This window comes from Leptosomus discolor, chromosome 1, assembly GCF_034619465.1.
Source record: "Leptosomus discolor isolate bLepDis1 chromosome 1, bLepDis1.hap2, whole genome shotgun sequence".
NCBI lineage: Eukaryota > Metazoa > Chordata > Aves > Leptosomiformes > Leptosomidae > Leptosomus > Leptosomus discolor.
In genome coordinates this window covers 133917993-133935130 of record NC_141391.1, presented here as the reverse complement: position 1 = coordinate 133935130, position 17138 = coordinate 133917993, and the positions used below count along the sequence as shown (strand labels likewise).

At 39.4% G+C, this 17138-nt stretch overlaps 1 protein-coding gene across 1 annotated transcript; it reads left to right on the top strand.

Annotated features, from left to right (window-relative positions):
• Positions 1 to 1275: 1275 nt before the first annotated feature.
• On the top strand, positions 1276 to 14527 carry PARP11 (poly(ADP-ribose) polymerase family member 11). The gene is made up of 8 exons (XM_086465095.1): positions 1276 to 1335; positions 6468 to 6596; positions 6696 to 6816; positions 8080 to 8155; positions 9731 to 9803; positions 9888 to 10018; positions 13452 to 13603; positions 14052 to 14527. Exons 1-8 carry the CDS (start codon positions 1300 to 1302, stop codon positions 14363 to 14365), a joined length of 1032 nt encoding a protein of 343 aa, XP_086321221.1. The 5' UTR covers positions 1276 to 1299; the 3' UTR covers positions 14366 to 14527.
• The last annotated feature ends 2611 nt before the right edge of the window (positions 14528 to 17138 follow it).

Below are 17138 nucleotides of genomic sequence, written 5' to 3'. Positions count from 1 at the left end.
GTCTCCATAATCTTCATGTGCTTTCCAACAATGTCAATAAAAATATCATAGCTGCAGAAAGATGTCCCTACTTATGGAAAACTCCTTTATTCCAGAAGCATCACGTTCATGCCAGTGAAATACCATCAGTGATTCTCACACGGGCTGCCTAAATTTTTAACTCAGAAAAGTAAGCTTTTCTAACTGTAATCAGAGGTAAGGTCAGCACAGCCAGAATCTGGATACATATCCTGCCTGACACTCCCTCAGAATTTGAGAAACTCATAATTTTCAATTCACCTGTGCTGTTTTTGGCATGCTGCTCAACGAAAATCCTTCACAGCAGGATGCACTGTAATGGCATTACATACCTTTATGAGGACTGCCTGTTTTTTGAAGTTACTAGCCAACTGAAGACTGCTTCAGCAGGCATCACTGCCTGCTTTTCCACTCTGCAGCTCTCATCCTAGAGTCTGCACCAAAAGGCTAGGGTGAGCTACATTCGTGACTATGGCTTTTCTTTCTAAGCAGTCCTAGAGCTGCTGCTGCTTCTAGATCTCAGTTGTAGCGCAAAGCTGCCCACAGGCCCCGAAGGCCCAGTGGATGAATGCCTGCAACAGGCTGCAGTTCTTATTCCCTCTTTGCATTAGGTGATCATACCTCATGTATGGTATGAACGGTCACTTCTGCTGCCTTGCCTGGTGCTAACATGGTATCAGTTCTTTAAAATGCTATGTGTGCAGAATTAAACACATACACAGGCTCACGTACATTGCACAGGAAAATTATGGGCTGTAAAAATTCCATGGTAAAGCAGAGGTCCATCGCTATCGAGGAGAACAGCCAACAATCAAATTACAATCCAAAAGTTGTGGGGTACAGAGCAGCGAGGGGTGCTGCACCAGCGGACCTCACCACCAAAATGCTACCCACACCACGCGGCACCAAAAAGACTGCCAGGGTGGGCCCACAGGACCGACAAGCGTGAGAGCAGCACCGCTGCCGGGCAGGCCGCCCGACGCCCACGGCAGGCGGGAGTGGAGCTCGGGGGAAGGTGCAGGGTCACGGCTTCACCCCAGCACCCGTAGGGCCGCGGCCCCGCCTACCCCGCTCCATATTTGTGCACCAGGACTCGCCCCTCTACATGACAAACCTATCGAGCGCGACCTAGACCAGCTGTTGCCCCGCCCCTTTCCCCTGCCACCGATAACGGAAGTGCCCGGAGGCAGAGCCCCGCGCGCGGCCTGCGCGCCACCACTCCCACCCGCACTCCCCACCCCATCCCCACCCGCACTCCCCACCCCATCCCCTCCGGGCGGCATGTGGGGAGCGAGCCCGGGGTGGGCGGACGATGCGGTGAGTGCAGGCGGGAGGGGGACGGGGGAACGGCCGCTGCTTTCGTCTTTTTCCTCAGCCCGTCTCCGTACTACGCGCGCCCCGCAGGCCGCTTCCCCTCACTTCCCCTCCCCTCTCGCACCGCCCCCGCCGGCGAGCGCGCTGCCAAGGTGGGGAAGGGGGTGGGGGGTGGGGGGGCGTAGGCCGTCATCTTTGGGGGAGCTTACGACCCAGGTGGGGAGGTGCTGGTGGTGTGCTTAGATCGACCGCCCCGCCGTGTCCTTAAATTCTAATGGGATTAGCTCTGGAGGGGGTCGGTAAAGGGCATGACTGCAACTGTGGTCCCGTGCAGCACAAAGGGGGTAAGCGGTGACAGGGCTGCGGAGGGTATTGTCATTTCACGTTGTGTCCTGTTCTGCTATGCTGTTCCTGCTTCTCACTTCTCCTCCCTAGCCCTGCACACACCTCAAACAAGTCTTCTGCTGAGGTGCCTCATTCTCTAAGGAAGAGCCAGAGAGTCCCTTAGTGCTGCTAGTGTTCCCATCAGGGAACTATGCAAAGTTGATGTTTGTAGGCAAAAGAGTCTTTGACAATAAAGCACAATCTGCCACGTGGAATCAGACAGCACAAGAAAGCAGGCAGAATTACCTGTTGGGATAATTCTATATTGTTTTGCCATGAGGGTGGTAAGACACTGAACAGGTTGCCCAGAGAAGCTGTGGATGCCCCATGTTAGATGGGACTTTGAGCAACCTAGTCTAGTAGAAGGTGTCTCTGCCCATGGCAGGGGGGATTGGAGTAGATGATCTTTAGAGTTCCCTTCCAGCCCAAACAATTCTGTGATTCTACGCACTGTAAAGTGTGTTTATCGTTCAAACTTGAAAGTACTTCTGGGAAAATGAGGCTGTACATTACCAGCAGTAGTAAAGGCGTTCAGTCACAGCACAACATAAAACGAGCATTTATTCTGTTTAGGAGGATGTTTTTGCTGTCGGAGTAAATGTCTTTAATTTGAGCTGTTCTGGTAACTCCTGGACCAGTGGAAACAGCGCTAATAATAGGAGTTGAGAGACCTTCTGTTAGCAACAGCCTTGCTAATGAAACTCTCATTGCTGCATCTTTGATAGTTAGCATCCTGTCATACAGAAAAACCCACTGAGATTTTTCCACTCACTGTGCATGCATTCAGAGTTTTTGGACAAAAAGCTACCTGCTCATTATAAATGGTGTGGGTTTGATTTTAAATTCATCAGTAAGTTGAGCAATTTCCTTCAAGCAGTTAGGATTTGTATCATCTTTGAGAACAGCTCTCTTCTTTTTATAGCTTTACGTGTTCATGCCTTTGGGTCATTCTTCCATACTTTAAAGTATCCTGGAATCTGCTTGCTTACTGTAGGTTCTGTGACTAGGTTAATACATGTAGATTCAGTGTAACACTTTTGAAACTATGGGTATAATTGTCTCCTTAGTAAATGGTTTATCCAGGAGGCTGTGTTGCCCCCCCGAGGAGTGTAATGGTGTTGATGGGGCACAGATGAACATACTTTCTCTGAAACTTGTTCAAAAGGCATTACTGATTAGATTGATCAGGTTCAAGGCTCTGAACTAATGTTGGGATGGAGCTGAGTTCTGGCCATTTCAGTGGGAACATGAGGAAACTAAACGTTACCAAAAAAGCCTGAATTGCTTTCCTCTTAGCTTTAAAAAGTGTAGACTACCTCTGCCTTCTCTCTGTAGGAGAGAACATAGACAAATACTCATCCAAGAGGAAGAATCAAGTTGAAGGTGAAAGGTTATCATCAAAAGATGTTGGCCTCTTGTGCTTTAACACCAAGCAAATGTAGGCTCTGTGATTTGTATTGCTGTGAGGAGTAGATGTTGGTAGATGCCCTCTGAAACTGGGAACAGTTTTTTATCTCTTTCAAAATATTTTTCCGTGCAGCTGAGGTACCTTTAGTGTAGTTCTGTTTGAACTTGAGGCAGCTATCCATGTATGTAGCCTTGCGTAGGCTTCAGTTTGTACTAAAGTAAGTTTGTCCTCAGATTTTGGAGTTTAGAGATGTTGTGGAGGTCCGCTTCCGATTCCCCTGGTTTTTAAGCATCTAGATTTTTGTAGCACTTTGGAGCTTTTGGTGATTAGAATAGACTCAAGCTATTACCACAGAGAGGTTTCTGGGATTGTTTTTCAAACAACCACAGAGAGCTATCTTGGGAAAAATAAAGGGCAAGGGTAGTGCTAGAAGTGCCTTCTGCTCTCAACTCCTGCCCCAGTAGCACTGGCCAGCTGGTGCCTACTTGTGGTGTCCAATATTTGCCTTCTTCAAGTCTATACTTTTTCCTGGGTTGAAGCGTCCAGGAAACAAATGAAGCGTCCAGGATATTAACTGGACATCGACTTACTTCTGCTGGAGGAAGGTGTTCAACTTCTTGGAAACAAAAGTTAAGCAGAGAGAAAATTAGAAAGGCAAAAGCCCAACTAGAATTCAATCTGGCTACTGTTGTGAGAGATAACAAAAAAATGTTTTTACAAATACATTAACAAAAAAAGGCGAGAAAAGGAGAATCTCCATCCTCTATTGAATGTGAGGCGGAACATTGCCACCAAGGATGAGAAAAAGGCTGAGGTACTTAATGCCTTCTTTGCCTCAGTCTTTTAATAGACAAGCTCTGACTCACATGGCATGTGCAGGACAACCAGGGACTCAGGCCCAGCCAGCATGGGCTCATGAAGTGCAGGTCCTGCTTAACCAATCTGATCTCATTCTATGACCAGGTGACCCACCTAGTCGATGAGGGAAAGGCTGTGGATGTCATGTACCTGGACTTTAGTAAAGCCTTTGACACCCTCTCCCACAGCATTCTCCTAAGAAAGCTGGCCCCTCATGGCCTAGACAGGTGCACTCTACACTGGGTTGAAAACTGGCTGGATGGCTGAGCACAGAGAGTTGTGGTGGAGTTAAATCCAGCTGGCAGCCAGTCACAAGCAGTGTTCCCCAGGGCCCAGTTTTGGGACCAGTCTTGTTTAACATCTTTATTGATCATCTGGATGAGGGGATTGAGCGCTCCCTCAGTAAGTTTGCAGATGACACTAAATTGGGTGGGCGTGTTGATCTGCTTGAGGCTAGGAAGGCTCTGCAGAGGGATCTGGACAAGCTGGATTGATCAGCCGAGGTCAATTTGTGAGGTTTAACAAGGCCAGGTGCCGTGTTAATAACCCCATGCAACGCTACAGGATTGGGGAAGAGTGGCTGGAAAGCTGCCCAGAAGAAAAGGACCTGGAGGTGCTGTTTGACAGCCAGCTGAAGATGAGCCAGCAGTGTGCCCAGGTGGCCAAGAAGGCCAACAGTATCCTGGCCTGTATCAGCAATAGTGTGGCCAGCAGGAGTAGGGAGGTGATTGTGACCCTGTACTCAGCACTGGTGAGACCACACCTTGAATACTGTGTGCGGTTTTGGGACCCTCATTACAAGAAAAAGGCATTGAGGTGCTGGAGCGTGTCCAGAGAAGGGCAACGAAGCTGGTCTGGAGAACAGGTCTTAAAAGGAGCAGCTGAGGGAACTGGAGTTCTTCAGTCTGGAGAAGAGGAGGCTGAGGGGAGACCTTACTGCTCTCTACAACTACCTGAAAGGAGGTTGTAGGAAGGTGTGTGTTGGTCTCTTCTCCCAAGTAACTAGTGACAGGACAAGAGGAAATGGCCTGAAGTTGCACCAGAGGAGGTTTAGACTGGACATTAGGAAAAATTTCTTTACCAAAAGAGTGGTCAAACATTGGAACAGGCTGCCCAGGGAAGTGGTGGTGTCACCGTCCCTGGAGGTGTATAAAAAAACAGGTAGATGTGGCACTTTGGAACATGGTTTAGAGGCTATGGTTGGACTTGAAGATTTTTGAGGTCTATTCCAACCTAATGAGTCTATGTTTCTATGAAATTGTTGGGAAGAGTGCCGGTCTTGGTTAAGCAGTTAGAGTGGATAAATTGCTGACTTTTTCTGGTGTTAGGGCAAGCTTCTTTCTCTGAAAGATTCCCCCAACCTGCTTAGAATTTTTGCTTGGTGGGGTGAGGCAGACATAGTTGTCTCGTTAAGAGATACATGAAAGCAGAGTCAAGTACTTTCAGTATTTTCAGGATTTTATTGATGAATGAAGAAGGACCTGAAATCTATCAGGGACTGTTCTTCTGAAGGTATTCTGCCATAGCTCTTGGTAGGCTGGAACTTGTCTAGCTGGTTTTTGAACTTCCATAAATTTACAGCATCCACAGCGTATCATGAAAAGGAACTCCATAGATTGCCATCTGTTTTATGAAGAAGCTTCTCTTTCACTTGTTTTGAACTTGACATGTGCAACCTTTGATACATGTCTCTCTTATGTTGGAAGAAAATGTGATTTGTTATTCTCTATTTGGTTTTGTCATGATTTTGTAGATCTTTTCTTCAGTCCTTTTTCTTCCAACCTGTAGAACCCCAACTATAGTAGTCATTGCTTGTGTGGAAGCCGCTCTGGCTTTTGGTGTGAAACTTCTCTGTAATTACGAGTACCAGTAATTTTACTGTATCATTTTCAAGTGAGTGCGTTAGAGAGGAAACAAACCTTCATGCAGCGTTGAGGAATAATGCACTGTGGACTTGCACAGTTAAATAATTATATTTTTTTCCTCGTTTTTTAATTTTTTTCTGACAACTTCTGATATCCAGTCTGATGTGTTCAGTGTTGATGAGTACCTAGCAGATGTTTTCAGCAAGCTATCAGATGTAACCCAGACACCTCATTCCTGAGTGGTATGTAACTCAGAGCCTGTTGTGTATATGAATGGCCTTAGCTTGTATGATCATTAGTATGAAATTTGGCACCTCTTTTTGATCTGACAAAGCCTATAGCTCTTGCCTTTACTGGCACACTTACAGACATTTGAGAGAGTTTTGAAACTGTTTAACTAACTTAAAGGATAATACTGGATAAGTAGCAAATTGAGAATTTTTCTCTGAAAAAGAGAAAACATCTGCTCTCCACCTGCCAGGGGTTTTTTGGTGGGTGTTTTTTTTTTTTTTAAGTGTTACAAATCCACTTTATTTTACTTTTTATTAATTTCTTAAATAACTCATTTTTGCAAATATTATCAAAACTTTTTTTTTTATGTATGTGTGTGAATGTTTCAGGAAATGCTTCAAAGAACATCAGAAGATTTTTTTCCAAAGATGTCAAGTTCAGTTGAAGAGATGGATACCTCTGATACCCAATGGGGCTGGTTTTATTTGGCTGAGTGTGGTAAATGGCATATGTTTCAGGTACCTACCTATGACGTTATATTAGCTCTGATGAATTGCATACATCAAACTACCTATTGCTGAATTTGACTAAATGTGCTTTTTTCATTTATTTTGAAGACTGATTCAAACAGTCATTGTGCTGTTAGCAGTGAAGATATTGAAAGGAGCTTCCGAACAAACCCACATGGTTCTGTTTCTTTTACTACTGCAAAATTTAACTACATGCTAGACTTTTCAGGTATGTATCTTTTCATAGAGTAAATTTGAATAATATAAGGTGCCAGATGCACCAGTTCATTTGTTTATTCAGCAGATTATTGTCCTTGTATCTAGTGCAAAACTTGTGATTGGAAATGTCTTCTTTACTGGTACGCACACAAGAGTTTTTAGAAGCAGCTGCCCTGTTATGTTTTCTAGTGTAGTTTATTAATAAAGCAGTATGTCTTGTTTGATAGCACTCCATCATGTTACCGCCACTTAGCTCAGCTGTAGGTGGTATGTAGCATACATCTATGAGACTGGGAAATTTGAACCTTTTTTCTTTAATGTGCAACTGCTTGTGAGCTTGAAAATCCTCTTCCATTCAGAGTCCATGTAAGAAACATTGATACAATGGAAGTTTTCTGCAAAATACTGGCATCAAAGTGATTTAATAATTCAGCGGGTAGTTGAAGCCAGTTCTGTTGCAGAATAACAAGGAGATAGGCGAAAGGATTTTCTAATAGATTGTAAAGACCTCACTTACGCCATGCTTGTAAATTATATAATATTACAGGATTCTGATGTGGGTATCTAATTATAAATTAATCTGTCCTTTATTCAGAGGTATGTTCTAATGACTTCCTGACTTCCTTTTTTTTTTTTTTTCATCCATAGATATTTATTTTCTGATTGAATGACAAAACAGCTATATGCTTAAATAGAAGCCTCTTCCAAATCAAATCAAGTAATAGTATTTCAAATACAGAAAGTGGGGACTGGGTAAAACAGTGATGTAATGGGAGTAAAGTAGTATGTAACAATACAAAGGGTTTTATCTTTATTTGTGTTGAAATGTCTGTTTAAAAAAACCCTTTGTTTTGTATCTGGAGTAAAAACACTAAATGCGGATGCTGAAGAATGATTTTTATGTTACTGTTTGTAGATCATGATGTCTTGCATTAAGGATAGTAGTAATATGCTTTGTCATCCTAGTTGTATTAAAGTCAGTGGAAGTTTTGCCAGTGATTTAGTGGGGCTGAATGTTAGATGGGTATTGTAACAATAAATGTTTTGTTTGTGTAATATTTGCATATTTTGCCAACTCATGTAAATGACAATTATTCTGAGGCCAGTGTTCAGAAACATTTATCGAGAATGCTGGTTTGTTAATCGTTGAAATAGGAGCTCCTGTCAAGCAACTTCGGGTGCAGTAATGTTGTTTTTAAAAATGACACTTAATGTTTCATATGCTATAGATGAATTCCAGAAACTTTCATCCTAACTCTTGTTTTATGCTCAGTGATGAAACAAACCAACTTAACTACCCTTAAGCAACGTCCAATAAAGCGAGCTCCTTTTTCTGTCAGTGCTTTCAGGTAAGGAATAAAAGGAAGACTCCTTATTTTTATTTTATTCCTGATTCTTCTAAGTAAAATGAAAAAAAAAATGTGGTTTTGTATTTATTGTTTATATTTGTTTACTTTTTGCATCAAACAATTTGGGAGGTGAACCAAGGTGGGAGAACTAGTCAAGTGAAGAAGGAATACATTTCAGAGAAGAAGAGTGACACAAGAATTTTTAGTTTGGTTTTTTTTATCTTTTTTTTTTCTGAGAAAGTAAGGAACTTGTAGTGGGGGAGGCAAGGCATGCTGAATACTGATATCCTTTGGCAGTGTTCTTAAAGCTGTGCCTGACTTTAGCCATTGGAGTCCCTTGCTGTAGATACCTGTTGAATCAGAATTGCCGTGGAGAACCAGCAGCAAAAAATGGAGTAGTTTGTTCCATTGTGATAATGACTTCATCAGTTATTTAGAAGTATTAGTGTAACAGCAAAAAAAGATGGAGTTATATTTTCTTGCCTGTATGTTTTAATCATTTACTCTAAAACGATTTGAAACTACAAGGTATTGCATCATAACAATCAGAGTATTTTATGAATCTAATTGCTTTAGATTATAAGTTTCTTACCATTTGATCAGTCATTGATGTAAAGCTGCGCTGATGTAAATCTGATACTCACTAAAGAATAAACTGATACTACCACAGGTAAAAATTACTATATGGAATATGTAGGGTCTCTTCCCCAAATAGTTTCTTAGAAATAATTTTAGTTCTGACTTGTAGTCTGGTTATACTTTCAAAAAGAAATTTGGCATTTGTAATAACAAATGTAGTAGCAACCTTTTAACGCTGACATTCAAGAAGGCCTGTTGTTTTGAAATGTCAACTGTTTATTCAATGGATATTTGCTGAAATGTGCCTGCAATAATGTGGCAATTCACTTTTGTTTTTTTTGTTTCTTGAAGATTTGCATTCATTATTCTCTTTCCATGTGATGACACCATTCCTTACTTTCAGGAGATTGCTTCTTTTAGTCCCAGTTTTAAGGCTTAAAAGCTGCTATGTATGTGGTGTATACTCTTAAAACACTCTTTTTTGAGGGTTTGGGTTTTTTGGTTTTGTTTTTTTTTAAAAAACAAATTCAACTGTAATTTTTGAGTGTGTATTTCTGACATGATGCTTTTAAATACTTCAAATGAGGGCTTAGTTTCCAGAGGCTTAGGCTGGTTGTAATTCCTGATAGTTTGGAATGTTCAGGCTATATCTACACTCTCACATTTCTAAATTAGTGTTGTGCTCCTGATGTTGTGGACCTTTCTGACCATCTCTTCTGATTTATCTTCCTATCTTTTGTTGGTTAGATGGTGTATTAAAACTGTTCATTACCGTGGTTTATTTATAGTAGGCTAAGGCAGAATTTGAATACAAAATAAGACCTCTTACTTTTGACCTTACCTGCTGACAACAGCCTTTGTTAGAATCAAAACCTTAAGTAGTTTTGTGTAAGTTGGGGTTTATCTGCACGATGTATTGTTTGGAGCAGGAGATTGACAGGAAGAAAGTGCCTCATGTCTTTGATGTGATGTGTTTTTACTTTTTTTTGTTTGAAGTTTCATCTGTGAAAATGAGGCTATCCCTATGCCTTCACACTGGGAGAATGTGAACGCTGAGGAGCCGTATCAGGTAAGAGTTGATAGCAAGTTGGTCAAAAACATGATAATGAAATAAGGAATTGAACTGAAATCGTACTAACCTCTTTTTTTCCAGCTTATTCCATTGCAAAAGAAAACAAATGAATATAATGAAGTTTCTAGTCTCTTTGGAAAAACAATGGATAGCCACCGAATTAAAAGAATTAAGAGAATACAAAATCTAGACTTGTGGGAGTTTTTTTGCAGGTGAGATTATTTCTAAAACCAACAGTCTTAGGATTGTTAATGGAGCAAATCTCAAAGGCATGCATCAGAGCTATGTTTAATTGCTTTTGCTAATAATGAAAATGTGTTACTTTTTATCTTTTAAATTTTTTGTCATTCCTCTGTATTCAAAATTCCATATTCAAGACTCTGTAGCTTCTACAGGTGCAGAAATGTAATACTTGTGGAAATGCATTAGATGTAGATGTAGCACAGATAAGATGCATTACAGATATTCAGGATGTCCATGTGGTAGATGCCCATGATACTTAGAGTGAAGCAAGGAGAACAAAAATAAGCTTTTTGTAGAATAATTCCTTGACAGGCTTGTGTTATTTTAATTTTTTAGTGAACAAAGCAAATGAATATTTGTGGCTTGTTTGGTTTCTCAGCTTCATGAAACCTAGGATGGAAATAGGTGTCCAGTTAGCACATATTCATGTAACGTCTTTAAGTCTAATGTGCTACAAAACTCCTTCTAAATTCTTTGCTATTCCCTCTTCATATTGTGCTGTTCTGGAAGAAGTAGGAAGTGCCAAGTTCTGCTTCTGCTTATTTTGTAGTATCAATCTTAAGCAGTTTGAGAAAAGTTACTTGTGTAGCCTCTAAGAAGGAGTACATACCAGAATCTGTTTTAAAGATGTATTACACTATTAAAACCAACTGAACTAAGTTAAATAGTGAGGAAATAACTAAGAAGATGTATATTAAAAATTTGCCTAAGTTATATGATTTTTTTTTGAAATATACATAATTTATTGTTAATTTAAAGCTAGATCATAGATATGCATAAGGAAATTAACTTAAGTTCTTGGTTAAGAGAGCCTTCTCTTGATTGCAAATATATTTGGTTATCTTTACGTGTGAAGTATTAAGGCTTATTTGCTTGGCCTTGTGTTTCAACATCTACCTTTCTACAAATAAGTTTCTATAGAGGTGTATTTATACCATCTTAATACCAATCATAATTTTTGAGAATAGGAGTAGGAAACAGAAATGTCCTTTGAGTCTCCAGTGTAGATGGCAGAGTGGGGCAGGGGAAGACATTTTTTGCTTAGCTTAGGAACTGATGTCATTTGGAGAGTATACTAGTTTTCCTGACTGGTCAGTGAGCAGAATTCATAGTTTAAGAACTCTGAATCTATGGATGCTGTGCTAGAATATTCTGAAGGTATGAAACTGAGAATTGGAATTATAACTTCGTATGTCAGGAGTATTACAGTATTGCCATATAACTGAACTACAAACCAAGGTACTTTTTAGTTCCTGTATGGTACAAAAGTATATAGAGAAAAGTCATTTCAGTTTTAAAACTTTTTTCCTGTATCAAAAAAATACCAGTAACAATGAAAATTGCTAGAATAAGTGTATGCAATTGAGGCTTAGCTGCTTTTCTGTTGAGGGTAAAATACAACCTTGGAGTAGATGGGCTTCCACACACTGGTGAAGAAATTGTTGCCCGGTACCTTACAAAGAAGTAGGTATTCCAGCATTTTAAATTCACTAAAAGTTCTTTTGGTGTCCCATGTGGGAAAGTGAAAGTAACAGAAGATGACTTAATCTAGCATATTTTGGTTTATGCATCTCAGTTTGGAGTTGCAGAGGAGTACTGCAAGTAGAAAACAGTCAGTGAGATTGCTGATCATCTTTAGAAACAGCTTGTGTGCTTGCATATGTACAAAGAACATGGGTATTTAGTTTTGCTTTAGGTTTCTACTTTATTGAGTGAACTGCCTGTATGAGAGCTGTATGAGATCAACTTCATTTTGTTTTACTGGATTATCATGTCATGCCTGGTGGAAAGTGCTAAGATGGTGTTTTTTAGAATGGTTGAACTCCTAATTTTTTGTTCCAAATCAACACGAAGTCCTGCTGTGGCATTTCTGCATTCTGCAGAACCACCTTCCCAGTGTGCTCAGTAATATATTCCACTACTTATGAGGAACAATTGATACTTTTGTGTTATTGAGAAAGTGTTTTATTTCATTGATAAGGTCAGTGATTAAATTTGAGCATTACTTGAATGTTTATTTGCATCATATTGACAAACAGTCAAAACATGTTTGCCTGTTGTAATAGTCCCATGTTAGTGACTATTTTAAATTGGTTTTATGAAATCAACTGGTTGGAGATAGTGAAGGACTGTTACAGAACATTTTTGGACAATTGATTATTCACCTTTTATATATATTTATTCTGTTCCAGTATTTCAAGAGAAGTTACTCTGGGCTACCTTTATACATTGTCAGAGATCAGCAGCTGACAGTAGAGGGCTGCTGATTGTAAAATTTCAAATGTTCAGCATTACTAGCCCCTAGCTCAGAGGTGTTACCTCATGCAGGTAGATTTTTCAGGATGTGGGGAATCTTGGCTCCTGGATTTTGTTGAATTGCTAATAGAGTGGAACTTGAGTGCCTGGAACCTCTCTGCCTCTGACACAAAATGTCATAAATGAGACTTAGTGAAACCTCCCAGACGCTCTGGAGATTCTACTGACATTCTTCTGATTTGGAAAGCAGTTGTAAGGAGAAAAAGACACCAAAAAATTAAATTGCTAAGACATAGGTATTTTAGTTTGCACTAAATGGAAGAGAGAAAAAAACAAAGCTGAACAATAAACCAGAATAAATATATCTTAAAAGCTAAGTGTGGCAAGATTTTCACTATTGTGAAATGTACTTATGTATAAATAATGTGTAATTGCTATGTAATGCCATTAATGTGATAAAGAATCTTTGCTGCCTGTCTCTTTCCCTGGACCTGGTTGATAGAACTTCCTCAGACTACATCTAAACTGTAGGCCCTGAGAACCCTTCCCCAGTTCAAGTGTGCACTCCATTTATAAGCACATTGCTTAATTTGATAAACCTAAGCACGAGCCTGATAAACCTAAGCATGTATCACAGTGTCCCATGCACTGTGGCTTTTACAGGAAGAAAATTTGGGTACATGGACCAAAACAAAGCTATGATGCACTCCGACTTGTTTTTGCCTGTCCAGTCAAGGGATCGTAACTATGAACAGCTCAGTGATTTAGACACAGATCCAGAGTGAACTTCTTCATGGATCTTAGGAAAACCCAGCTGACAGAAAGTCACTTAAAGCAGATTGATGGAAAGAAAATGGCCACACTGAAACTAATGCCAAATGAACAATGTTGATAAAATTGTTATAAAAGTCCTTTTTTCCTTATCTGGGGTTTCTTCTGAAAATAGTCCACAACATCCAGAAGTGTGTGATTTTTAAACATGTACCTTAAGATTTCTGATCTGTTTAAACAGTAGAATCATCTAGACACTTGTGAAAGTGGAATGTATGGAGTGTTTTAGGTCTGTCCCTTCTGCAGTGTTTTCAGAGTAGTAACTTAATTTGATTGTGCAGATGTTTGTCATGCTGTGTTGTGTGTTCTCTGTAGGAAAAAAGCTCAACTAAAGAAGAAAAGGGGTGTCCCAACTATTAATGAGCAGATGTTATTTCATGGCACCAGTAATGAATTTGTAGAAGCAATATGTATTCATAACTTTGACTGGAGAATAAATGGGATGCATGCTGCTGTATATGGAAAGGGTAAGTATTTTTGTCACATACAACAATTTGGTAATCTTAACAGTTCAACATTTTTAAGTATTCCCTATAGTATGTTCTTTGTGAAGTACGCCCTGTATTTATCCAAGAGCTGTTTAATACAGCTCTGCTTTTACATCAAGTGTAATTAAGAAAGTTAGGATGCAGTAAGGAATGTGATTGTCACAACTGTCTGGTAGGACCAGGGAGCCTGGGGAAAAGATGCCCAACAAAGCAGTGTTGATCACAAGACAATCTCCCTGCTAAAACGTCCCTACTAAAAATATATGGCCATGTTGCTATAATCCAATGATTTAGGAAAAAGTGAAAACAAAACTAAATCCCTGGACTAAAGAACAGACATCTTTCATCATCCTGATACCTATATCCATGTTCTAGTAGTTACGCTGTCATGATAAGAATGTCATCTGTTGGTTTTTTTATTTGAAAGGGACCTATTTCGCAAGAGATGCATCATATTCCAGTCGTTTCTGCAAAGAGGACATGAAGCATGGAAATACTTTTCAAATTCATGGTGTGAATGTGCAGCCTCATCTGCATAGACAAGATAAAGTTATGTTTCTTGCTCGTGTATTAACTGGTGACTATATCAATGGTGATTCAAAATACATGAGGCCTCCTTCAAAAGATGGAAGTTTTGTGAACTTGTACGACAGCTGTGTGGATAATACCTGGAACCCAAAGATCTTCGTTATCTTTGATGCCAACCAAATCTACCCCGAGTATTTAATAGAATTTTGTTAAGTTTGAAAGGAGCTGAACTGAATATTGTTTGTGTCTTTTTGATACTTCTGTTCCCTTTCTAAAGACAACAATGTAAAAACATGAAGCATGAAAGGAGGGAGCTGAAAGAAAAAGTTTATGGCGGTTTATGGAGGAGGGAAGCTATTAAACATTTAAGAGAGATTGCTGAACTGTTTTTAAAAATCTGTAGATTTTACTAATGCATTTTTCAAATGTAGAGACCATTACAAGTATGAAATTACTTAGTGAGCCTTAAATACATTGGGCATTGGTAAGTTTTCAAAGGCAAGATTTATGTTCCCCTTTTTTTTAAGCATATTACAAGTATTTATTCATATGGTGGGAATATGTCTGTACTGTAGTATGCATATGATGAAACTAATAGTTTATAAAAGATGGTCTGTAGAACATAAAAATAACAAACCCAACAGAAACCACACAAAAAAACCCCTAAAAACAGGGGACTTGGCTACGTATGTGTGTATGTCTGTGTTCTGTAGTACACGTTGCTTTGTGTTGGGAGGTCTCTTTCTTTGGATTCTAAACCTACAAAAAATATGTATCTGCAGAAAGCTGATGAAAGAGCTACAAAGTTCACCGAGGCTGTTATGTTAAACTGTAGGTACGTTTTACTGTAAGCTTCAGTTATATACTTGCAAAGCTTTAATCATAGACTTGCAAGGTTACAAAACCCTTGCACTAGGATTTTAACTTTGGTTTTGATGGAAATGATGCCCATAAGCTCTTGTGGTTGTTAGTTGTGGGATATGTCACTGTTGAGCTCAATGTTGGGGTATCAGCAGTGCCACACACCTTTCTGAGTTCTTATTCTATAGAATTTTTGCCCTTTTGTTACAGTATGTGTGTGCATGCACTTGCATTCATGCAGCTGTGATTCTTGCCTGATCAGGGTTTAAGAAGCACTTGATGCTCATGTACTTGTTGTTACTGAAGACAATGTTTAGATTAACTTTACTGGAAATAATACAGTTAAACTAACAATGAAAATTTCAAAAGATGCCATCCTTTAATTTTTAAACACTTGTGTAGGCCACGTTTTCATAACTGGTATAGTTATAAAGTTAAAGAATATTTTTCACATGTAGAAAGAGCAAAAGAGACAATATTTGGGTAAAGAACAAACTTGAGTACCTAAATACATGAAGAGCGTGAAGAAGGGGCTGTTACAGTGAAATGCACTGAAATGTTAAACAATTTGTTAATGGATTTGTGTCCCTAGTGTTTTAGTTTGTTAAAGGACCTAAGGAGCACTAAGGGACAAGGTCTAAGTTGGAAGCCTTTCCAGGCTGCTTCTTTGCCTATGACCAATGTCAAATCCCTATAGAAATAGTATGTAATTATGGCAGATTGATCTGAATTGATCTGTCATGGAATTGCTAATGGATCAAAGGCTGTGTTTAAAATCTGTTGTATTTAAAAGACACTGCAGCTGGCATGACCAAGTCTGCTCAAAATCACATTAAACCTATGGAACTGGAAGTGGAATATGACTACGTATCTGGCATCATAACTGAGGACACAAACATCTCCTCCTTAGTGCTGTTATCTTTGCCTGTCAGTGGATCTTGCACAAGTCGGGCGTCTATTTGTATTTATAATTTCATGGCAGATTTTCCTTTTGCTTCTGTTCCTAAACCATTTAGGGCTAAGATGCGTTTTCCTTTATTTTAGTGCAACAGGAAGTATGATCTCTCATCCCAGTTGGGAAGTCTAGGTTCTACTGTTGCAGGCATGATTTGTGTTTGATTCAATACTATGCTAGCTGTGCAAAAGACGTATTTTTCCCCACATTGTATGAAATATCTAATAGCAAATCATGCGGAGAATTTGTGCATTACTGACTCCTTTTTATTCTTACACAGTATTCTATGGAACATGCATTTTATGAAACTAACAAATATATATGCTGTTGTTCCTTTGATTTGATCTTTTATTTGTTCTGAGGTCTGAACTGACCTTTTCACTTAAGAAAACTGAATTTTCTTTTTTTGTGTCTCGTGGACACAAAATACCATAATCTGTACTGATCTTAGTGATTTTTCCAATTATTTATGTGGTGGTGTCTTGTTTACTACTTAACTCACTTAAATTGAATGGCAGAATCTTAATCTTACCAATCACTGCACAACTGTAGTTTCAGTTCTTCTTTTAATGTACTGTTCTGCTTTCTGTTGTCCATTTTTGTGCTGATGAATCTTGATACTGAAGGCATCTGTAAAGTAGCCATCCTTTTTTGACAAGGGGGAGAGATTATTATTGCAAGCAAAGTTGAGAACTCTACAAGCAGCCAATACAAGAAATATTTTGACTTAATAAAAGAACAATGAGAGATGAAGGGAGGAAAGTAATTTCTTTGACTATGGAGCATTAAAGAAATGAAAAGGGATTTGGTCTGATTCTCGGGAAGGAAACCTGCTATTTTCTGTTACTATTTCAAATAGTGAAACTTTATGCTCTGTTTTCTTTTTACACCTGTGCAAGACAGCATGTTGTTCTTTTATGTGTCTTTGAGGTAAAGCTTTCTTACTATATTATTCCTGTGGCAGAATGTTTTCACATGGGCAAAAGACTTCAGTAACTTGAAGCTTCACTTCAATAAGCTGATCTTATTTCTACATCATACTGGCCTCCTGTGCCAGCTTTGCTTTTTAGAATGGGTGTGTACTCAGTTAGTGCTGAAAAGATATTATTTCATCCAGAACAGTTTGGGAGTATGCCTGTCTTCATTCCAGTTCATTTACAGGGGCAGTTT